The sequence below is a fragment of the Fukomys damarensis genome, unplaced genomic scaffold (assembly GCF_012274545.1).
Source record: "Fukomys damarensis isolate Sample0158 unplaced genomic scaffold, DMR_v1.0_HiC HiC_scaffold_26, whole genome shotgun sequence".
NCBI lineage: Eukaryota > Metazoa > Chordata > Mammalia > Rodentia > Bathyergidae > Fukomys > Fukomys damarensis.
This window is the reverse complement of record NW_022900938.1, coordinates 34,101,823-34,126,097: the sequence shown is the minus strand read 5'-3', so window position 1 is coordinate 34,126,097 and position 24,275 is coordinate 34,101,823. Positions and strand designations below refer to the sequence as shown.

General features: G+C 36.0%; 1 protein-coding gene across 3 annotated transcripts in view; it reads right to left on the bottom strand.

The window, feature by feature from the left end:
• Pla2r1 (phospholipase A2 receptor 1) overlaps nucleotides 1-24,275 on the bottom strand; it is a 116,476-nt gene that overhangs the window by 2,341 nt on the left and 89,860 nt on the right. Inside the window, exons 17-28 of one of the 3 annotated variants that reach the window (XM_010606814.3) lie at nucleotides 23,843-24,000; nucleotides 20,248-20,312; nucleotides 19,684-19,787; nucleotides 17,820-17,959; nucleotides 12,445-12,562; nucleotides 11,636-11,766; nucleotides 11,163-11,310; nucleotides 6,750-6,988; nucleotides 4,884-5,052; nucleotides 3,056-3,196; nucleotides 2,336-2,452; nucleotides 1,017-1,193 (exon numbers count right to left, since the gene is read on the bottom strand). In XM_010606814.3, the coding sequence (XP_010605116.1) occupies nucleotides 1,017-1,193; nucleotides 2,336-2,452; nucleotides 3,056-3,196; nucleotides 4,884-5,052; nucleotides 6,750-6,988; nucleotides 11,163-11,310; nucleotides 11,636-11,766; nucleotides 12,445-12,562; nucleotides 17,820-17,959; nucleotides 19,684-19,787; nucleotides 20,248-20,312; nucleotides 23,843-24,000 (1,707 nt within the window). The remainder of the gene's footprint in view (nucleotides 1-1,016; nucleotides 1,194-2,335; nucleotides 2,453-3,055; nucleotides 3,197-4,883; nucleotides 5,053-6,749; nucleotides 6,989-11,162; nucleotides 11,311-11,635; nucleotides 11,767-12,444; nucleotides 12,563-17,819; nucleotides 17,960-19,683; nucleotides 19,788-20,247; nucleotides 20,313-23,842; nucleotides 24,001-24,275) is intronic. The other 2 variants (XM_010606816.3, XM_010606815.3) reach the window with 2 other exon arrangements.

The following is a 24,275-nucleotide window of genomic DNA, read 5'->3' as shown; positions in this document are numbered from 1 at the left end:
GGCTCTGGATGAGTGCAATTTTGTTGCAGGTATCCACAGAGCATTTTGCAGGTGTCCACAGCAGGAGCAGGTTCCTGTCTCCTCCACCAGGAAGTGCTGACTATTAGCCTGGCACTCTCTGTGGATGGATCCTGCCTCACTGATCAACTGTATTCTCCTCACTCCCAAGGAGTCTTCTACTGCAGTCTAAATTCATTTTCCATTGCTGCCTTTGGCTATTCCTCCTCTGTTTCAGCTTCTAAAATTCCCTTCGTCCTTTGAGATCCCAGAGCCTCATCTCTAAAGACATCTCCAGAAGCTCAGGGAACACCAATCCCTCCTTCTTGATATAATGGCATCTACCAAACATTCTGATTACTGTAAACATTTTCCCACTGTCAATGGTCCTTCTTGACGTCCTATCCTAGAAATCTCCGCTACTGACTACAATCTTTTGGCTTACATTTCTAAAATAATTTTTATCACTATACACTAAGTGCATTGTTCTGGATGAAATATAACTTTTATGATACATTATGTTGGCAACAGAGAATCACATCTACTTGTTCACAAAAATACCAAATATACAGGCTATTTATTGAGGCTAAAGATGGAACATTAATATTCTGAGTGCAACATTTGAATAAAAGTTTCCGGTTTATACTCTAGTTCTCTTCACATGAGGTACACTGCCTTTTCCCTGTTCATTTTACGGCCAGGATGACACAGGAAAGCCATAAAGTCTGCATTTATAAAGATTTGTTCCTTCGTATCAGTAAAAAAAGGAGCTGAATATTCCTCACTTGTTTGCTATAGAAAAAGATGATAATGCCAGAACCTATCAAATAGTCTCTGAATACGTGGATTTAACATAAGCTAAATGCTAAAGTGGTGGGTTAATAGTACTCAGGGTAGAATCAAAACGAAGAATTACCAAAGGTACAAGATCCAATGATGAATGCAACTTTACTGTATACCTAAAAAGTACCAATAAGCTTAATGAAAAAAATGAAGAATTACCCTCTGATGTTACCAACCTGCTTCCATTTTACATATAAACCCCTTCTTGTCTTGACATGAGCATAACTGCCACACCCCTTCAGGGATCCTCAGGGCAAAACACTGACGGGACTTGAGGGGGTCCATGTCTGGTTCCTGAATGCCCCAGTTTGACTGGTCTGTGGGTGTTCCATCAAACCACTTTATGGTTTCATCTGTGGAAAAATTACTGACTTACTTTGAATTATGTGCACGGTTATGGGGCATTTTAATTCTGGAATGAGGAACCATAAAAAGCACCTCCAAAATTTCACGAGACTCTCTTGGAAGCATTTGCTTGCCTCCATAAGCACAGTCATGAATCCAACATTGAAAGGTAGGCATTAACAAAGTTGCCTTGTGAGCAGTCCTCTATTTTAGATATATTCTCATTTAGTTCATCATGTTTTTTAATGTAACAGCTTGAACTTTTAAATGTTCCATGTAATTTTTAACCAATTTAAAGAAATCTTTTAGTAAATGAAGCTAGTCAATGTGAAGAAAGAATCCTTTGAAGTCCTAACGTCTATGTCATTACAAAATGATTCACTTTCCAAAGGAATTTTACTATGTGCTTTAAATAGCAAGCCAATAATATACCAGGGGAGTAGGGGCAATGGCAGAGTTCATCCTGGGCCTAGGCAATAAAGTATGCATGGGGTGCACTGTCTGAAAAGAATTTAAAGCTAACAATAAAGTTAACTAAAAGTCAGCCTGCTTTCTATTATCACCATCTGCTAGAAATTCTAAATAATGTCAGTGATTAAAATACTCCTTGCAAAGGTAGCCTCACCCCTGCCCTGGTATACCACTGTAACAAGTTCTCCACGACAATTAAAATAATTTTCCTTACAAGTAGTACCTTCCAATAACCATCAATTACATAAAGAAAAGAATGCCATGTTTCCACTTTATTACAAACTCTGGTTTTTATGAGTAGCAAATAAGAATTCTAATAGCATCATTTACACTGAAACATTTCCATAACTCTATTGTGTTTTTCTGACACTTAGGAATCTGGGATATTTTCAAGTCAATATGGTTTCGGTGGGAGTCTGTGAACCCAGAGTTCCACCAGCATCATCACAGTAAGTATAAAGCTAAACCTGTTGCTTGTTTGTTTTGATGTCTGTTATTCTGAGGTTATTTCAGAGGATAAAAAGGACATAAAGAGGATAACAATGTTGTTTTTGGAAAAATGGCTTTAAGATTCAGGTTATTCCCCCCCACCAGAAAATGTGTACAAGGAGAATTTTCTGGCTCACAGATGCCACATATTTATTTATGCCCTCTCCTCATCTTCACCCAAATCACTTACTGTTACTATCAATTCGAGCATTCAACCAAACCATCTGGACAGAAGAACCAAAAGCTGAAAGCTCTTCCAGCAGGAATGAATTTTCAGCTTCATCCTTGATTGTTAACAGATTAGATCCTACAAAAGATAAAAACAGCAAATGAACAAGTATTTGTGCTCACACATAATTAAAAAAAAATGTTTCCTATACCATTACTTGTAGAGCAGAGGCTTTTAAAAGTAAAAGTTTACACTATTCAATATGGTGTGTGTGTGTGCACACGTCCTAGACTCTGGGGGTCAACAGGCTAGGTCTGTGGTCTACCAGTAAGATACATGCCCAGCCCAAAATTTCCATCATTAATAAGTGACTTTTGGTTAAAACTTTAAGGTAAACCACATTTCTTAAAATATACAAGCTTGTGCTTAAGAAAATAAAGCAGTATGAATTTTAGAGAAGATTAAAAATTCATAATGCAAGTGCATTCAACAGGAATTTTTTCTTGGGAAAGTGAAGTATGCTGAGAAATAATTTTATGTTTTCAAATTCTGCACTGGACGTTGAGGTGTATATATGAGCTGCTCATCAAACAAACTCAACAGTATGAATTTTAGTAGGGTTTTTTTGGGGGAGGTTACTCTTAATGTCACTAACTAATCAGACAAATGATGAAGCTACATTGCTTACTGAAATGTCAAGAAGGAGCACATGAAAGCATTTTACCATTGCAAAAGAATTACCTTCCTTTTTGCAAAATTCATGAGCAGCCTCAAAACTGGTAGTGTTGAGGACTGTAGAAAAACTGTAGCAATTACTCTTAAATTTTATCCAGGGAATAGATGTTTCTGAGCACAACAATGGGTATTCAAATAGTTTTCTCTCTAAGAAGAAAAACCAGTTAGGATTTCAGGGTGAAGGTGGAGTTCATTTATTGAAATAAATATTTCATTACATTCTATGAAAGACCAAGATAAATACATGTAGTAAGATTTTCATGGTAATATTCTGAAAGGTCAGATTCAATGTAAATGATTACAAGACTTGAGCCAGTTTTTAGCATTTCTGGCAGAGCTAATCCTTGCCTAAACATAGCAGGGCATATTGATACAGAGTTTTGTGGGCTTAGTTTGAGTTCTGATGGGTCTGACTGGGCTATGTTTACAAGGTTGGGACATGTGGAAAATATAGTTCTTGGAAACAGTGGCCATGAAACAATATTGGCAAAAGGGATTTCCAAATGTACAAAATACATTCCATGCAGTGCTGAGTATCACAGACTTTTAAAAATCCTTACTAATAAACCTATGTGAGAAAATAATGTATTGAAATATCATACCATAAAATAAAGGAAAGTTGAGGGAACTTTACATCAGAGAGCAAGCAAGGCAGCCAGACACATCCACCCTGAGACCTACCATCATGGCTCCACTGCTTCCCGGTTATGTGGCTGCTGGCACAGTTACCCTACATGTTGGTTTCTTTACAAAGGGAGCTAACAGTGATACCATTTTTGCAATTTTAGAAGCTTAAACGCATTAGCACCTGAGACTTCCCAAGCTCTCACTGAGTTTATTGTTTTCAAAAAGGAAGAGCACATAGGAAAATGGATACATATTGAGTATATACTCCTAAGTGAATAAATAAGTCACACATGGGTAAATACCGAATAGTTTCTCTGGTGTGAATAAACTGTAATAATACATAAGATCCTAATAAGATTACTGACATTGTGAAATGGGAAGAAAGGGGCTAAAGGTATAGGGAAGGTGGGAAGGGTAGGGGAAAGCTAATAAGGGGAAAATATGGGAAAATGAAAAAATGGAAATGAAGTGTTTGTAAAGGGGGAGGGGAGGAGGGGTGAAGGGAGGACAGAGACAAGGGAAAAAAATGAGAACCAAGACCTGTCATGTAAAGGTACAGGATCCCAATGATGAATGTAACTGTACTGTATACCTAAAATGCACCAATAAACTCAATGAGGAAAAAAAAAAAAAGGAAGAGCAGGCTTCGTAGTGTATTAGGAATACAGTTAATGCATATCATATATTCTTATATGCATAGTTGATCTTGATTCTCAACTAATGAAACCCTCAGTCACAGTCCTCCACGCATGCTCCTGATTGTTTCTAGTTTGATTTTTCTTCTGTCACTTACCGGTAACCTGTGATACAGGCAAACACCAGCTCTGCCTCACACACTCCCAGCCCTGCCATCCCGCTGCCTTTGTCCCAGCTTTTCTCCTAAGAATGCTTCACCGTATTCTAATATGGCTTATTGACATCCCACTCTTTGAAAGCCCATCTGCGCTGTCATATCCTTCAAATAACCTTTCTGTGTTTCCCCAAATGGATGTGATGCATTCTTTCCTTGAGAACTCCCACAACACTTGCGATCTCTCTCATCTCATTTGAAAGCCATGCTTGGTGAAACAGTTATTTGCCTTTACATCACTGACCAGACCAGAGACGTCGTGAGCACAGAGACTTCTTGCTGCTCTGCCCATACCCACTGCTCAACACACCCTTGCACACAATAGGTGCACAGCACATATTTTTGAGTTGTACCTACCACTGGGCACACGACAAATGGCACCCTGCAGAAATGACTCGCAAGCTGTGTTATGCCATCGTCCATTCGTGTCAGCAAAAACACAGTCACCAAAGAAAGATGGCTCCTCATCTTTCCAAAAAGTGAAAGCGGATTTGGTGCCATCTGACCAGTCAAAATTACGACCATTCTGTGGAGGGAAATTGAGTCATCATTTTCTGGGCAAGACTGCTGGGAACATTACCCAGTGCTGTCTAAGCATCCCACAATGATTTCTATTTCCACACTTTTTTTTATAAGACAGCTTATGAATTCAGCTTGACAAAAGGAATATCTTCCATAAATAACATATTTTTTGGTTTTTAGGAATCCTTGGCTTCTTGCCACCACAATATCTTAGTAAGCAATCAGAGGGAAGTAGGATCAAAACCTTGTTTCTTTACACCAAAATAAACTCCAGACTGATCAAAGATTCAAACATAAAATTGAAAACATGAAAGTATAAAAGGAAATTTAGCTAAAATGTTTTATATATTTGGTGCATGGAAACTCTAAATCATACAAAATCCAGAGATCATACAGCAAAATAAATGCATAAATTTAAAAATTCTTTGATACAAAAATACAATAAAAACCATATAATACCATTCTTTCATCAGTCCCACTGGCAAAGATTAACACTTTGATAATACTGTGTGTTAGTAAAAATTGAAAAATCCTAGCTATAATGACAAGTATGGTGGTTCACAATTGTAATTCTAGCATTTGGGAGGCTGAGGCAGGAGCATTGTTATAAGTTTGAGGCCAGTTTGGGCTACATAGTGAGTTCAAGGCCAGCTAAACTGCATAGTGAGAGCTTGTCTCAAAAACAAAAAAACAAAATCCCCAAACTAGATGTTATTATATGGTGTGTAAATTGGTACAAACTCCTGGAGGATGATTTGGCAGTACTTGTTACAAGTTAAGTGTGCTTAGCAATTTCACTTCTGGAAATTTATCCTACATGCACAATACTATTTGTTGTGCAGATACACGTTCAGAGGGGACTGCTTTAATAAATCATAGCACAGTATATCCATATATCCTGCTGTTCCAGAAAATGTCTAAGATTTTTATGTGCTCCAGAGGAAAATTACAGAAGGCACATTAAATAGAAAAGCAAGTTTAAGGAGCACATACGTAGTATGGTCTCATTTGTGTTTAAAACACAGTGTATATATTCCTCTATTACATGTGGATAATGTGGATACACAGATAATCTAGATGGCACAAAGAAACTGCTTAGAATAACATAGGTGAGTAGAACTAGGGGTAGAATAGAATGGAGTTTACTTTTCACTACTTTGTGTAATATTTTTATTTAAAAACATCAGAAAACAAAACAAAAAAATTCTTATCCTCCAAATCCCACTACTAGAGGAAAAAAACAAAACTCAAACCCCACATGTTAAATTTCAAGAGGTACTGAATTAATTAACAATCAAATTTCTAGGCAAGAAGCATGAATCATTTTTCTTGGGGATCCCTGATGTGTAACAAATTACCCCAAAGCAGTGCTTGAGTTAAAGATGTGTTCCAGAGCATACACATAGCAGGATTCAGGATGCTTGGAAATGGTCAGAGAATTTTAGAGGGCCATGAAGTCTAAAAGTTAAGCAAGTCAATGTTTATCCTAAAAAGATGGACACTCTTGTAGTCAGTCATAGGCTGCTCCTAAGGTCAGTTAGCAGTTTTTGTGTAAACCAACTATTTAAACCTTATATTTGCTATTATTACTTATTAGGAAATTATTTTCTGTGTGAATTTCTATGGCTACATCTTGTTACTAAGTTGGTAGATGTGAAAGCCAATTATGCAAAGATGTTCCAAAGGACTTAGGACACCTACATTAGTGGTGAACAGTCCAATCCAGTGGGCTTGGCCTAGCCGGTTGAGGACAACAGTGAGGAAGGACTGATGATACTGGTCCGCAATGCTCACAAGTTCTGCTCCATGCATCAGGCAGGTTTTTATTGCTGCATGCCAAGTCATATTTGCATTAATTATTTTGTAGATTCTGTTTCCATATTCTAAGGTGTTGGGGATAGGATACATATCTGATGCATTTACACGGGGTCCAGAAGTATCTAGAACAAGAACAGCAACCAAATCATTTGTAGCATCTGAGAAGAAACAAAATTTATGGATCCCTCTGATCATGTTCCATATTGATCAGAGAGTGTTTCTTCCAGAATTAACTATGTTGAAATGAGAACATTATTTGAATGTGTATACCATGCCAAAGATGAGAACACTTAGGGAATTTAATAAATGGGTTTCTTTAAAACTATAAACATGGACTGAATCATTTCTAGATTTTCCATTTCTGACCACTCGATGCCAAGCCAACCACTTTTTGGTAGAGCTGCTGCTAATCTCTTTAATCAGGTTTCACTCTAGAAGCTGCACTTTGCCTATCACATGGCTCTGACAGAACCCATATTTTATGAGAGCATTAACAAATATAGTCATAGATTGCAATTTTACAAGTACATGTTCTCAGATAAAACACTTGATTACAACTTCTGACGCTGTATGATTATTATTACCATGGTTAATGTATAAGTTCTAAGAAGAATATAACTCAAGTTAATAAATACTACAAACACACACATTTGCTATAAACAATTGCTATCAGAGTCCACATTTATAAATCAAGAGGCAAGGTTTTTCCAGCACGTGATCAGCGGGGCTCACTTGTTCATGAGCAACTGTGATCAGGTGAAAGACAAGCTTATGTCTGACCTACAGGTGTTTCCTCTTCACTATGTGCACTTGCCTTTTGTTAGGTATTATGTTATGTACTGGGATAGGCTGAGTTTAGAAAAGCTGAAATATGAAAACAAAGTTAAGTTTCTTTACTACTTGATCTAAAGTGACTTGAATTCCTCTCTCTGTGTTGGTTTTATTACATTTGAAATCACTGCAAAGGAGCAAGGTGAAGTGTGGATATGGCCAAAGTGAAAGAAAGAAATGGAAAAAAGGACTTAATCCTTTCTCTGTCCCCAAATAGCTGAAATAATCTTGGGCAAATTAATTTCCCTAAACTCAAATTTCTGTTCTATAAGAAATTAATACAGTCTGCCTTGAGAGGTGTGGTTGGTATTCACTGAGATAAGCCCATAGGATATATACTGTTGTACCTGGGACAGGGGGACACTCATGAAATGGTGCTTCTTGCTCTCTCCTCTTACTCTGGCCACACTCTTCTCCAGTAAAAGTGGCCAAGTGGGAAACTGACTTTTATCTGAGACTGCTATCTCCATAGAGCAGTAGCACATATCGCAAAATCAGAATGAAATTATTCTATTTACCAACTAACGTGATGGATTGTGCTTTTGTCAGTTTTCTCTTTGCTAGAAGTTTGTTTGCCAGTCTATGTACCCAGTCTGTGGTTATTTATACTAAATCAGTATAATAAGAAAGTATTTTAAAATTAGTAAATTAAATTAGAAAAATTAAAGTAATTGAAATTCAGTGGGGTGTGGTTGTGCATGCCTGTAACCCCAGCATTCTGGGCAGAAGGATTGCAAGTTCAAGCCCAGAGCAGCAAACTTAGTGACTTAGTAAGACTCTGTCTCAAAATATAAATAAACAAACAAACAAATAAATAAACAAACAAAAGGGCTGGGGATGTGGCTTTGTGAGAAGATCTTGGGTACCATTAAAAATCTCCAGTCCCACTAAAAAGAAAAATAAATGTAGTTCTTTGTACATGTGATACAAATACTAATTTGACTGTTTTCCTCCCTGAGTTATACTTCTCCTTATGTGATTAATTCCATCAAATGACATTAACACATAAGTGATTTTCGGTACTGTGATTTTGTTGCTCATTGCCCTGAAAAAAAGAAAGATCTTTGAAAAATGAAGTTCTAAACTAGTAAGGATTTGGCTGGGGATTTAGCTCAGTGGTTTTACTGCCTGCCTCATCAAGTGCAAAGACCCAAGTTCAAACCAAACCAAACCAAACCAAAACAAATACCTAGTGGGGATGGATCTTGACTTTGCTTTTTTCTTTTTATTCATATCTTTTTCATCTTTTAGTCAGATAAACACTTGTAGGTCAAACTCAATGTGAGCACACACTTACGTGGCAAACAAAGGAGTAGAACTTAATTATTCATTGGAATTTACAAGAATTTGTTGAGTAAAACTTTTCATTATAATAATTTGTGATCACAAATTATCATCTGTTCAACATATATCAGGAAACATATTGGGCATTATACATGCACACAGTGTTTGAAATAGTTATCTCCTCATTTGATAGATGCTGAAAATTAAGGTTCATAGATAATAAGTGAGTTGACCAAAGTTTATTTACAGGGGTGTGGTGGGAACCTTTGAGGGGTGTTGCTTCAGGGTCAGTGATCTCCAAAACAACATCTATATTGTTAGTCCTCAAAATGCCAGAGAAAGAAAGTGATCAGAGGGTAAGAACAGATCACTTGCACCATAGCAGAAGAGAATCTTCATATTTAATCGATAAACCTTAAGTGTGTTATTTTTTAAAGCCTCTAGTTCTTCATCTATAAAATGGGAAGACTTCTACCTATTTGATTGTCTTGAGGATTTTTATGGCATAATGCTTGTATGCCAAAGGTACAGTGCCAAGTATATCATAAGAGTGCAAGTACATGGTATACTACTGATATTTTCTTTTCCTTCAAGGCTCCTCCCCTCTTCTATTACTCTTGCTATGACAGATTTAGTATCTTCTTTCAGTTTCTAACGACTATGCTTAAGTGATAAGAAGAACCAGAAATGGAGCATTCCTGGAACTGCTTTTCTGAGGATGGGGTGACACTTAAAAAGAAGTGGAATTCATACTCCAAGTAAGCAACCATCTGCTAGGCTTTCCAGAGCTCCACACAGCCCGAGACTCAAATGTGCCCTCCTGGAGTGATGTGGTAAGACACCTGGTACTCAGTGAAAGCAAGATCTGTAGGTTTTATTTTTATGTCTCAAGGTCACTCACAATTCAATCATACTACTTGTTGACCCCATTGGCTATTTGTAACAGTGTTCAAATCTTAAATGTCTCCTAGGCCCACATGTTCAAGGCTCTACTGGGAGGTGGAGGACTTTTTAAGAGTGAGGCCGCCTGAGAGGTTTCTATGTCACTGATGTTGTGCCCTTGAAAGGAACTGCAGGACCTTAGTCTCTTCTTCTTCCTTCCTTTGTATTTACTGGTCACAAGACAAGTGGCTTTGCTTTCGATGTGCTCCTGCCATGATGTACTGCTTTGCCTATTGAACATGGGCAGGGACCTACATAGCTACGAGCCACCATGCATCTTAAACTGATGAGTACATACAGCTTTCCATTTCACACCAAAATCACTGGGGGTTCTGCCCTTTGGTTCCAGAAGCATACTGCATGTCCTATTTAGCCACAGAGACGGTATTTAATGTTCTGAGAAAGCAGTATATGTCAGTCATCTTCTTGATTCTTTTCAAAAATTTTCTTGGTAACATGTAAAAAAAAATTTTTTTTTTTGGTATCAGGGATTGAACTCAGGTCCTTGTGCTTGCAAGGCAGGCGGTGGAACCATTGAGCCAGCCCATCACTTAAACATTTGCTTGAATAGACTTTGCTGTGGCTTAGATATAGCTTGAATGCATTCCCCAAAGGGCTAATTTTTGAAATTTAACCTCCATTATGAGGTAGTAAGTGGGTAGAAACAATCTGAATATGAAGCTCAGAGGGAGGACATTTGGGAGGTGACTAGGACTACACAAAGTCTTTTGGGTGGAGCCTCTGTGACTGATCTGGTGGCTTTGTAGGCGAAGAGAGAGGATACACTTGGTCTCCCTAACTCTCACCATGTGATGTCCTGTACCACCTTGGGAATCTGCCCGCAAGAAATCTATCACCAGATGTAGATCTTGGATGTTGATTTTGGACCAGAATCATGAAGTTCTTTTCTTTATAAGGTAGCCTGTTACCTGCATTATAGTATCAGGAAATGGACTAATACAGACATATAATCCTAGAACAAAGCAGTAAAACAAAGCGGGCCTAAAGTGGATACACACACTTGGCTATTAGTCAAGTGGCCTCAGCAGTCTTTAGAACACAACTAAGGACATAGTCTAAGGGTAGTGGGGATTAAATGACTAAATATATGTAAAGACAAAGAACAAGTACATCAGAGTGTCAGCTGTGGAACTGTTTGCTGTATAGTTATGTAAAGCAAATATGGAAGATAGGAAGGGGCAAGAAAACAAAAGGAATAAAAATCTAATTAATTCTTACCCTGCATTTTTTCACAAACAAATCCATAGGCTTCTTTTCCACAGTCTTCAAAATACCATTTTCCAGTGAAATGAAAATTAGGATTACTTGACAGCAAGACACAGAGAGGAATGTGTTTTTGAACTTCGGTGTTATTATGATTTGGAATCTTTAAAATAACAAATATGTCATAAAAATATGGTAACATACAACATGATTATAGTATTGAAATTTTAATTTAGAATACAATTGTAAAAATCAAACACTACTCTATCTGTACTTAGTAAATTTATTCATAAGCCACTTCATAACCTGCAATAAATTTTTGTGATTAATTAATATATTTATACCTGAAATTATATAATTAAAATTGATAAATTAATAAACTAAAATAAATTTATACATATAGATATTTGAAAGAAAAAAGCTTTACTAAACAGGTGTTGAATATGATCTCTTGTTAAAATAATTTTTAAAACAATCTTAAAACTTACATTCATTATATCAAATGGAGACCAGTTAGAATAAGCCACAGGCTTTCCATTTAGCCATTTTTCATAATCATCATTTCGTAACCCTATCCACACATTAGTGGTCTGGCCAAAAAGATTCATAGTAATGAAAGCTGAAAAATAGGAATACATTATCTAATTTAATGCTAAATAAACCATTTGGGTAATCATCTAATCCTCTTTAGAGCTTTGATAATATTTAAATGATAGCTAAACTTAATTAGGAATCAATTATAGAATTTGTTACTTTGTCCTTATTAAGGTAATGCAGTTTCTTTCACTTTTGTTTTAGTTTAAATTGATAGAAATTAGCTTGATAACCTGAGATCCCATCTTATCATTAACAAAACTATTTTCAGTGCTCATTCAATGTTTTTTAAATTAGAGGATTTATCAACTATAATTAAACTAAAGTACATAATTGCCTAAATATCAAATACAAGTGTGTAGGTTAATATAAAGGGATCTAACAACTATTCCATGCAATTATAGTAGATTATACTTGGAATTATTTTAGTCATTTTGAAATAGAAATCATAAATAAGTCTTTATTCTTTCCTACTACTGGTAAAATCAAAATCTCTAAAACTCGGCAATTTATAAAGCAATGCAGTATACTGACTTTTATGATGTTATGACATAAAACCTTATGAGTCAAACTGAAAAAGTATGTGTCATCAACAATACAGTATTTTAAATGTTGATTTGGAAATGTTATTATTTTTGGAATACTTTAATTACTACTTGAATAAAACAGTTATTTTGCCCCAATTGAACATTGAGTACTCTACCTTGTTCCACTTCACTTTCGATGGCCACTAGAGTCCCACCTTTTGCAGTGCAGAAATCCAGAGCTCCTGTCCAGTTTTTTAGGTTGGTTGGGTCTTTGGGGACCATCACTAATAGGCACTATCAAAAAATATCAAAACAATTTTAATTTCAGTATTTTTTTAAAAAGAATTAAAGATTTCTCAGAGACACTGAAGATCAGACTTGAAAATTCTCATAATTTTCTTGGACAAAAAAACCTCATTTTTCTTCCAGCTGCTACTGAGGCATTAGAGTGACACAAAAAGGAGAGCATTCAGGGTACATCAATGGCTTGTCTAAATTTGCCAGGCAGAGCAGAAATAAGGATATGTTTTGTTGTGCAGGATATTATTCTGCTCAGTGGAAAATAGTTCTGTTCATAAAAGGGAGCCAGCCAGCATGCAAAGTTTGCATGGCAGATTTAATCTCAAAAGAAATCTGGGAGTGACAATGACCAGTTTATTTACAAACATACTTGCTCACCTTATGTGAGAGAGGAATACTGAGAAATCAAGACATGTCATCTACTTAAACTCACTCAATCCTCTTGATCAGCCATTTAGTGAATAAGTCAATTGGGAAAATCCAGGAAAAAATGTAAAAAGCCCAATGAGAGGAGAAGCAGCAAGGGCAAGACAACAAAGGAAAAACAGGAGGATAAACAAAAGGGAAGGTCCCCATCAATATTAAATGGAACACGAAAGGAAAGTTTGTGGGGCTGGGCAATAAGAGTCCATTGTTACTGTGAGGATCATGGTTTAAGGTTTTTTATTATGGGATGAGAAGAGAAATGAAATGGTACATACTAGGCAAGACTGACAGGATGGATGATAAGCTTTCTCCTCATCTGTAAGGCTCAATGAAACTGAAATACTTTGGTGGGATCAGATGGAATCAGGCAAGAGGGAGAAATCAAAGAAGCAGATAAGCAGACAAGGCAGTGTGCCATGGAAGTTAGGAGAGCTTTTAGGCAAAGGAATTTCCATCTGAATTTGCCTCTCGTGCTCAGTTCTCAGTGTGATAAGCATAGCTAACCCCAGTCATTGATAAAACAGAACCCAAGATCTTGTTACTGAAAAGATCTCAGGTACAGAATAATTGTGGGTTAAGGCAGAAACCCACACTTGAGAGAGAGAACACTCTTCCCTATCTTACTTTGGAATAATTATTTTCTTCCCTGAATTCTTTAATTTCTAAATTTGTCAGTTTTCCATCATCAAATACTTTGTAAAAACAGAGAGACTGTCTTACTTTTCTTTGCACATCACATTAGAGAAGGCCCCGAGGACACATTTACATAACAAAATGAGTCTAAAATGGTTGTCAAATGACATTCTCAGGCATTCTAGATTTAGCCCAGTGTTTTTTAAACAGGTGATTTTGCCTCTCAGGTATATTTTGACAATGCTTGGAGACATTTTGGACTGTTACAGCTGGGACTATTTGGCACCAGCAATGCTGCTGAATATTAGACCATACACAGGACAGATTCTTTCCCCATAGTGGAGAATCATTCAGCTCCAAATGGCAACGGGGCTGAGGTAATCTCTTTCAAAACCCAGTTCTGACCATGTAATTCTTTAGTTTAAATTCTTTAGGAGGCTCCTACTACTTTTAGGATTAAAAACCAGAAACCTGGATGTAGCCTGAAGTTGAGTTCCCAACCAAAAGAGGAAATACATTTTCAATAATTCTTGTCCCTTTTGCTTTATTTGCTTCACATAGAAACTGAATTGGTTTTAAAGGAGTTCAATTTTATAACAACTATCCTTTTATCTATTTCTTTTCATTTTGTCCGTTTCTTCTAATTACAAATTCTAAAGAGTGGCACATACTAATTATTAGAAAGTCTTATCATTTAATGTGAATTCACTTTGTGCTCAGATAGTCACACTAATGAACCATTCATAAATACCAATGAACCTCATTGGTTCAGGTAGCCCAATAAATCTCTCCAGAAAACACCTCCTCCATCCATTTATGCACACATTTGCCTCAGTCAGTATTTACCAGCCTGACAGTGGAAGCATGGCCTCCCATAACCACAACTTGGTTGTTTTAAAAAATGTAACATATTTATTTACTAACACATGCCAAAATGGCATCATTAATGATTAAATAAGGCAGCAAGATGAAGTATAGCATCCTTAATTTTAAATGGTCTATTTTCTTACTAATTTGCAAAACTAGATTTGAGTTTAATACATCTCTAATTATTATTGTAGATTAAGGAGGTCCTACTATATTCCAAATGAAGTTTGAACAGAAAATTATCTTCATCTCAAAATAATTTCTAGCTCAGCATTTGAAAATCTCATTCAAGATCTTGCCTCTGAATCTGAATTTTCCCAGTGTTCCTGCTGATATCAAATGGCACAGTTAATATACATTTAGTTAAATCTGAAATCTGAGCAGCGTCTCCTTCTTCCTACTCCATCACCTCGACATCGCCTTTCTCAGAGAACACTTTGCTTTCCCATTCCCACTGCCCATGCTTTCTGTCACCATCACCTTAGATCAAGCTCCTAATCTTTTGCCTGGACTTTTGCAGTAACTGCAACGCTACATTTCTCACCCTTGTCCTTTTCCAGTAGATCCTTGGAACTGCAGCTTGAGTGATACTTTTCAAAATTAATCCTGCTCATGTCCCTCTTTAGTTTAAAATCCTTCAAGAATTTCCCATTGCTCTTAAAATAAAAACCAGAAACATTAACACGATACTACCCTTGTCTACTTCTATCTCTCACCTTCCTCTAATCTAGTTCTCTGTGCTTTCTTTAATTTCATAAATGTCATATTCTCCTTCACCATAGGACCTTAGAACATGTTGCTCTCTTTACTTTAATGAGCCTTATCTTCTGACCACCTCTATCAGGTCTGTCCTCCTGTTCTACACTTTTATAAAATTGTATAACTTTTGGGGCTTTTAACCGAGGATGCTGAGGTTTGAATGTAAGGCCTCATGTCTGGCAGGCACTCTACCACAGTTAAAATTTATAAGTATCTTTCATACACCACAGTTTTAAATTATGCAGTTATTTTCTTGATTGAGGTACTAGAATTTCTTCTCCCAAAGAGAAAGCATTGTGGTTGTTTCTGAATTCCCAATAGTTAACACAGTTAAGTGAATGAATGAATAAAGTGCTAAAATTCCAAGGAAAAAGGAGGAGAGAAACTGTGTGTGTGTGTGTGTGTGTGTGTGTGTGTGTGTTGCTAGGGATTAAACCCAGGGCCTTTGCTACATAACTAGATCTCTGTAACTGTATAACTAGACTTTTAAAATTTTTTATTTTGAAGGAGGGCCTCACTAAGTTGCCCATGCTAGGCTTCAACTTGATTTTCCTGCTTTAGCCTCCTAGAGTGCTGGGATTACAGGCATTCCCCACCACACCCAGTTGAGGAGAGTATTTTTAAGGAAATACTATGTTGTGCATAGAGGTAAGTGTAGGAAAGGGACAAAAACATTGGATTCAGGGTCAGAAAACATGAAGTTGATCTCAGCCTGACACTTATTCTCTCTAGACTCTCAAAAAAATCACCCAGTTTCATTAGTATCAGACTTCTTACAAACAAAATGGGAATAGTAATTCCATGTATTTTAAAAATTCAGTAAAATAAGAAATATACACGAAATAACCCAGCAAAGTTAGCCAAGTGATGGAGGAACCTAAATGTCTATTGATGGGTGAATGGATAAACAAAATATAGTTTATACATATGATGGAATGTTATTTTTGGTTAAAAAAGAAAGAAATCCTGTCATATGTTACAACACAGATGAAACTTGAGGACATTGTGCTAAGTAAACTAAGCTAGTCACAAAATGATAAATACTGCATGATTTACTTGAATTATGTAAAATAGTGAGACATAAAGTAGAATGGTCGTTGCCAGGGACCAGGTGGGGAGGAAGACTAGGGAGTTATTGTTTAGTAGGTATAGAGTTTCAGTTCTCCAAGATGAGAAGGATCTGGAGATTTTTCCCCACAACCTGAATATACTTAATGCTAGTAACTGTGAATATACTTAATGTTATGTGAATGTATTTAAAAATGGTCAAGATGGTAAATTCTCTTTTATGTTTATTTTACGAATTATTTCCACATGTGTAGAGGAGGATCAACAGATATGTATAGGATCCAGGCAGCTTCATTTCACAAGTTAACAACGAGAGACCACAAAGGAGAGACTGCCCTGTCAATGCAATGGAATATTTAGCCTGAAAATAGGCTACCAATGATTGAAGAGCAATTGCACATCAGTATATAAAATTATAACACAGTTTGGGTTTTTGATTCTCTAAGAGTTAAACAATTATGATTTGGAATGCATTTTAATTACTTCCACCTAAGGCCTATAAAATTATTTTATTACAAACATAAGGAGTAGAGGGAAAGTCTAGGCCTTAACTGAAGGCAGTATCAGAAATAATAAATCTGGTTTACAATAGCCCCCTGGCAATTTTCTTTTCTTAAATTCAATCCTGCATGGAAGCATCAGCTTTATGAGGCTTAAGATGACATTGACCAAGCTAAGTTATTAGTTTGTCAATTCAAGGTAGGCAGGGAGTTTTGCTGCTTCTTGGCAGGGAAGACACAAAAGAAACAAATAGAGTTTAGGTCCTCTGAAGTTTTTAGCTCTTTGAGAGCAGTGGCTGCACACTCAGGCACACACACACACACACACACACACAGAGGCACACATGTCACACCGCATAAAGCACACAGCACAATGATGATCGTGCCAATAGATAAAAACTGAGTGTGCAAATGGGCAGTGGTAAGCTTGATTTCCACAAAACTTTTTTGTTCTAAAAAACCTTTTTGTTCTAAGGGGTTTGCTTCTAAATAGAAAACTTCTCAAATCTCTTGATACACAAAACACAGACAAAGATACTTCAGGTCCCGTGGATAACTCATAATTTTTACCCTACCTTTTGATTACTTCCCAACTCGAGTATCTACAAAAAAGAAACAAAGGCAAATTTTTGAAAATGAATTTACCTTATAGTTAAAGTATAGCCATCCTTTGGGGCATGTTCCATGAGAGGCACACATGTCACACCGCATAAAGCACACAGCACAATGATGATCGTGCCAATAGATAAAAACTGAGTGTGCAAATGGGCAGTGGTAAGCTTGATTTCCACAAAACTTTTTTGTTCTAAAAAACCTTTTTGTTCTAAGGGGTTTGCTTCTAAATAGAAAACTTCTCAAATCTCTTGATACACAAAACACAGACAAAGATACTTCAGGTCCCGTGGATAACTCATAATTTTTACCCTACCTTTTGATTACTTCCCAACTCGAGTATCTACAAAAAAGAAACAAAGGCAAATTTTTGAAAATGAATTTACCTTATAGTTAAAGTATAGCCATCCTTTGGGGCATGTTCCATGTTGTTTTGGTGTATTTTTTTCTGCCTCAATGACCCAAATCTTTTTACGCTTACAAATACCAGGCATAAAAACTGAACACTCTTCACTACCCCAGAGTCCTGGAGGAGAAATGGGTTAGACATGACTTAGAAACAATAGTGATGTGGCTATTGTGTACTGATTACTATTTTTATGACTGCTATCGTTTTTCATAACCAAACTTAACTACTAATTATAGAGTTCCCTAGTGACAAGAGCTAACTGGGCAAGATGCCAAGTCAGCGATTCTAATTTAAGAATGAAAGTTTTTGAAATGCTAAATAAATAAAAGTAACTACACAGATGCTTCAATGGAAATCACAGAACCAGTTATATTCTAAGAATACTTTACTAGGGTAACGAAATAATGTTTATAGAGTAACCATTTTTGTGTTACATATTCAGCTTCTGTATACAGAGAAAGAAAATTCTAAAACAATAGATGATCATTTGTACTTTATAATGCTTTAGAAAATATGGGTAGAGCATCCCTAAACTAAAAATACGAAGTAAAAAAATAAAAACGTTTGCACTCTAACATAATGTTTAAAAAGCTTCAGATTTCAAAACATTTCAGATTTCAGATTTTGGGATTACAGTGAAACCTACGCGATTATTCCCAGATCCCAAACAGCTTTATATCTCAAACACTTCTGGTCCCAAGTACTTTGGGTAAGAAATACTCAAACTGTAATAATTTAGAAAAAGTGCCGCAGGAACTTCTAAGAAAGTAGCATTTCTCAATACTGACCTTCAAATAAAATAGACTCACATATAAATATGATCTCAATCAGATATATTCACAAGTCCTTGGCCTCCTGCAAACTGATTTTTCTCTTTTATATAGATGAACTATAGTTTTACAGTAAGCGTTGAGGGTACATTTCTTTGGCATTCAGATCAACAGTTCCAGAACAGGACAGAGTGCATATGCAAACTGCAAGGGCAGGTTTGGTTGTTTTAGTATTAGAAATATGAGCCAAAAAGATGTTGGCTTTGAAGGAGAGGCTGGAATGCTATTTCAAGGCAGATTAGCAGTATTCTCCCAGACTCACAAAACAACCCTTTCTGTAGGCTGTTGTGACACCTGCTGGCAAAAGCGAGAGGATTAACCCTGGGTTTTCTTTTCCTAACTCTGCTGCGGCCCTCCCACCAAGGATTACTTTCTGTGCTTCTCCCTTTCCTGACCTGGGGCACAGATTATTTATGAATCTACTAGAGCTGGGGATAGCATTATTTTTTATTGGCTAGAGAGTGCGGGTGCATATGAGTGAACAATCAATTCAAACAATACTGTACTGATGAAAATAAAAAAATCTTCAGCATACATATGCTTCCAAAATTCAATTTGCAGACAATTGTTCTTCCAAAGCAAGCAGCAATTAATGCCGGGTATTAAAAAGAAGAATACTCAATTGAATGAAGGTTGTCACAGAAGTTCAAGGTCTGGTCAGTTATAAATTGGATATGAGGAAGAGATAAAAAATACGATTCCACATTGAGATTTCAGAGAGAAGAGCATTTATCAGATATATTTGTTGGTAGTTTCTACTGTCTTGGTTTTGGTGCTGTTTTGATTCATGAAAAAGGATTTATCCAGATGCAAATTATTTTTATAAAGATGAATACATAGAATAAACAGAAGGAATGACCATCCCATAAGCCTTAAAACTGATTAAATTGAACACAGTCAAGAGAAAATAAGAACAATCAGACTTTTCACTGAACTGATACAATAAAAGAGAAAGTTCAAGTCTCCTGAAAAATTTGTGTTATAAGTCAAAGCATGATTAAATAAAATAACCTGTTGTGGAAGAAATGAAGCCACATCTCTGGCTTTGATTATTCACAGATATTTCTCTTTCTGTGTCCCAGTTCTCGTATATTAATGGTGACCCATCACTCCAACTGTAGAAAAATTTAAAATGTTAAGGTCTTCCTCATGTTCTGTTTTCAACACCATTCTTGGGTTTCTGGGGCATGGCTTGAAGGATTAATATTTAATTAAATTTAGAAAAAATAATCATGTACAGTAACTGCGGTTAAAAATACTGTGTTGTTGTGCACTTAAACATTTTTCAAGTGGGTAGATTTTTTTTCTCAAAGTGTTTTATCACCAAAATAAGCAAATCAATAGGATGAGAGGAAGCTTTTGGAGGTGATAAATGTGTTTATGACATAGATTGGGATGATTGTTTCATGTGTGTGTACTTTAAAAGTACATTTTTAGTAAGAGAAATGAAAAATATATAAGTTAAAGGTAATGTCTGAATGCTATTCAACAAATTAATCAGTAAGATCTAGTCCAGTCACCCTGTACATAAAACTTGTCAAACAAAATCAAATGCAAATTAATCTAGGTTCATACTGAAATTCGTCGTTGGCTTTTTCTTCTTGATATCCAATCCACCAATTTGTACCATACTTTGATAGCTATTTTAAAAAAGAAAGAAAGAAAGAAAATGTCAGCATTTATTCCCCTTGTTTTCCTTTTTCACTATTAAGATTAATGGAGTTGCTGCTAATGGCTTTCTACTCTTCAGTATTTTACCCAATTATCTAAGGGAAAGCAACTAAGGCCTAGCATCTTGAGAAAGCCTGGAACTTCATTATCCTAAAATATTTCTTCCTCTCTATGAAGGAAAATTAGAATCAAACTTTGAAAAGAATTTTAGTTTCATACAACTTGAAAAGTAAAATTACTAACTCGACAGGAGGGATTTAAAAAGTGATATAAAGTAAACAGAAGATGGATTCTTTTTCTGACTAAAATATAAGTGGTTTATTCTCTTAGTGATTTATGGAAGTCCATTGCAGGTATTGTATCTATTTGAAAAACAATTCAAGTTACAAAAGATTTCGAATTTTAGGTATTAGTTTGATTGCTAAGCTTTAAAGTGTATTACAAATCAAATAGACACACAATATAGGACAAAAGAATGCTGCAGAATTTAAGGATTCAGCAACTAGAAAATTATTCCTTGTATATTTTACACCAATTATTAATCACTAATGTGTATACGCCTGTACATACACATGTTAGAGCAGGTGTAATACTGGACTTATGATCCAGGAAATTGAAATTCCCTGTTTAACTATAAAGGGGGAAGAGGTAGAAGGATTTCTCTGAGATGTCTTAAATCAGTGAATTGTATGGTGTATGTGCTATGTGTGTATTTATGTGTGTGTGAAATGCAGCTTAATTTTTATAGCTAAAAATCTGTTAATTTGAAGACATTATATAATTAAGTTTGCACCCTCATTTCTTTTTTTAAAACTCAGGATTAAATTTTTAAATATATAATTTTCCACATGAATTTCAGTTCATCACACAATGTAACCTAATATTTGCTAAAATTCTAATTTACAAACAGGTATTTCTACTCCTTAAACAGTGTGGCTGTCTGCCATATCAGCAATTGGAGAATAACACAAGATGGAACAACTATAATTTTGCATCCCTAAGGTGTTGTTTCATGGACGTGTTCTTATGTACTGAATTTAGATTTCCATTGTCAGACTTTGGAATGGGTCCACTGAGACTGTGAACTCAGTGGGAGAACCACAACAGTTTCATTCCATCTAAAGAGGTCTCGTGTGCAGCAGTGGAAATCATGGCCTGATTGTTCACTGTCCCAATTAAGGACCTTTACAGAGAAATTATAACTACTGCATCTTAAGTGGTATATTTATTACCACCTCAATTATGGTCTGGTAATCTCCCACACAGCACATCACAACCTGTTTTGCTATGGCACAGAACTTCACAGGACAAGCTAGAAGATAACAGTCTGAAAATCCCAATGTGAAAGATGAATGTTTTAAATGTTAGCTTAGGTATAAGCAAAATGGAAACCTTTTGAATATGTCTGTGAAAAGAAATGTAATGTATTTTAAAACATCAATTATGTCATATATATATTTCCATTATAGGTAGCATCATCTGGGAATAATATTTAGCAAAAAAAAAAAACCCAAGAAGAGTCAATATATTAACCTACTAAGCTACTTAAGGAAAAATAATCTTTCATCTTTTAAAAGGTTTCCATAAGAAATGACAAAACTGAGTTATTTTAAGTGTTTAAAACTAGATTTTTAGGGCTGAGGTTGTAGCTCAGTGGTCCTGAGTTTGATCCCCAGTACTGGGAAAAAAAGAAAAAAAAAAGTGAAACTAGATTTTTGAGGAGGACTAATGGATTTGATATATTCTTTTAGATGTTTTTAGAAATAAAATGTAAAAGATAATGATATAAAAATGATAAACTGTCATTTACATTTTGAAATGCAAAAGTTGCACAGCACAATATAAAAATTTTAGTCAAATAGACTGCCTAAGTCTTCATATCAAACAACTGTTAAATGCTTACAACTTTTTATATTTTTGGCATTAATATGATTAGCAAGAAGGCTAAAAAGAAAAAGAACTACAAAACCGAAAACCCTACCTCAAATTCACTCTAATCATACCCTTTTGTCTGTTCAGAGTAGGAGGGAAAACACTGATTTACTCTTTTTCTAAGATGAAAATACTTTGTTAAATTATTTGCTTCAGATTTTTAAATGTTATTTTTGCTTTTCACAATTTCTATTTGCTACTCTTCATAAGGTAGCTATATAAAACACATATGTAACTTAAAAAGTACTTAATAACTACTTATTCTGATTTTTCCTTCATTTGTAAGATGACTGTGCCATAAAAGTGAGTGGTCTGACAGAGAAGACTCTGTCTGTGGACCAGGAAACAAGTCCTTACCAGACACAGAACCTGCCAGTGCCTGAATCTTGGACACCCGGCCTCCAGACCCACAGACATACATTTTTGGTGTCTGACCCACTCCAGTTTTGGTATTCTGTTCTACTAGTTTCCTTTCCTCTTTCTTAATCTCTATATTTTAAACACTCCAATCATTTTCTTCTGTTGCATAGTAGGGCTATACCTGCAGGCAACAACTCTCTTATAATAGGACATTTTATATATTAATGCAGTCATAGGTAGTGTAACTTTTTTTTATATAAAACGCTTCAAGGTTTGTCTAATTTGAGATCAAAGTCTTCAATTAGATAATAACATTGGCTATGACTTCTAAACTGTTAAATTCATGGGTTTTATTAACTCCTCCATCCCCACTGCCTTCTTACCTCCCAAAGACTAGTAGATGAATTAAAAGGGGAGGTAAGGCCAGGCATGGTGGTGCACACCTATGAATCTTGGTACTCTGGGAGGCTGGGGCAGGATGATTTCAAATTCATATCCAGCCTGGGTAATTTAGCAACTTAGTAAGATTCATATCTTAACTCCTGTTTCAAACAATAAAAAATAAAAAACAGAAATATAGCAAAGGCTTTGGATTCATCCCAGTACTGGGAACAAAACCAAACACCAGGAGAGGAGAAGAGAGGAGACTAGAAAAGTTCACCGGATGGTTAAGCTCTGTTTTGAAGATCAAAGGAGCCCTTCGCTGTTCATGTCTGAGACTGAGCTGACAGCCACCTTCAGGAATTTAGGGGCAAGCACTTTGGTGTGATGTGGGCTCTGTGCGTATGTGCCTCAGACTCTGTTCTTTGGCCGTCACAGGCAGCACATTGGAGAGTTTTCAAATGACCTTGTGAGTCATGTGGAGGGGGTTCTTTTTCAAATTCCACCACTTAGTTGCTGTGTGACCAAGTTGCTGTGCTTTATTTAACTTCTTCCTTGTCTGCAAAATGTACTAAAATAGGCTTTCCACAGAGAGCTCTAAATAAATCCTCTTTATTCACCCATTTTTTGCTAATAAAGATGAAGAGAAGTGAAAAGACTGAGCAGCAGATTAACTGATCTCTCATTATGTTCTCTTAATCTCTGTAATGGCAAGAAGAACAGTTCTCAAAAATCTATGGCTTTTACTGAAACCTGAATGTCTGAAGTCAAACTTAAAAACAGTACAGAGAAGCTGAATTTCTCATGGTCAATTAGTTTAAAGTACCACTCTTATTTTGCTGTGGATGAATTCTTGCTCATGTGCAGAATGAATTGTGAGAAGTTCACCACGCAGCCAGCCACAGACAAACTCAAAGGAAGCCCATTCTGAGTTATGGGTATGAAAAAGGTACTCTGCCTCCTGATAAAAGAGCCAGGGTGCATCTGAAAGAAAACAAAATGATGCCAGTGGTGTCAACACTGAGAAGGGAAAGAGGAGCTGAAGGGAGAGGAGGGGAATAGGAAAAAAAGAAGCAAGTATATCATGTACAGGTACAAATTTCCTGTGATGAACATTATCATTATGCATATCTAAAATGTACCAATAATTTTGTAAAGAAATATAATGCAGGCCTAATAAGGTATGTTATGATTGAACCTGGTCACTTAGCATTAAAAAGGTATACAAGTCTCTCTCTCTCTCTCTCTCTCTCTCTATA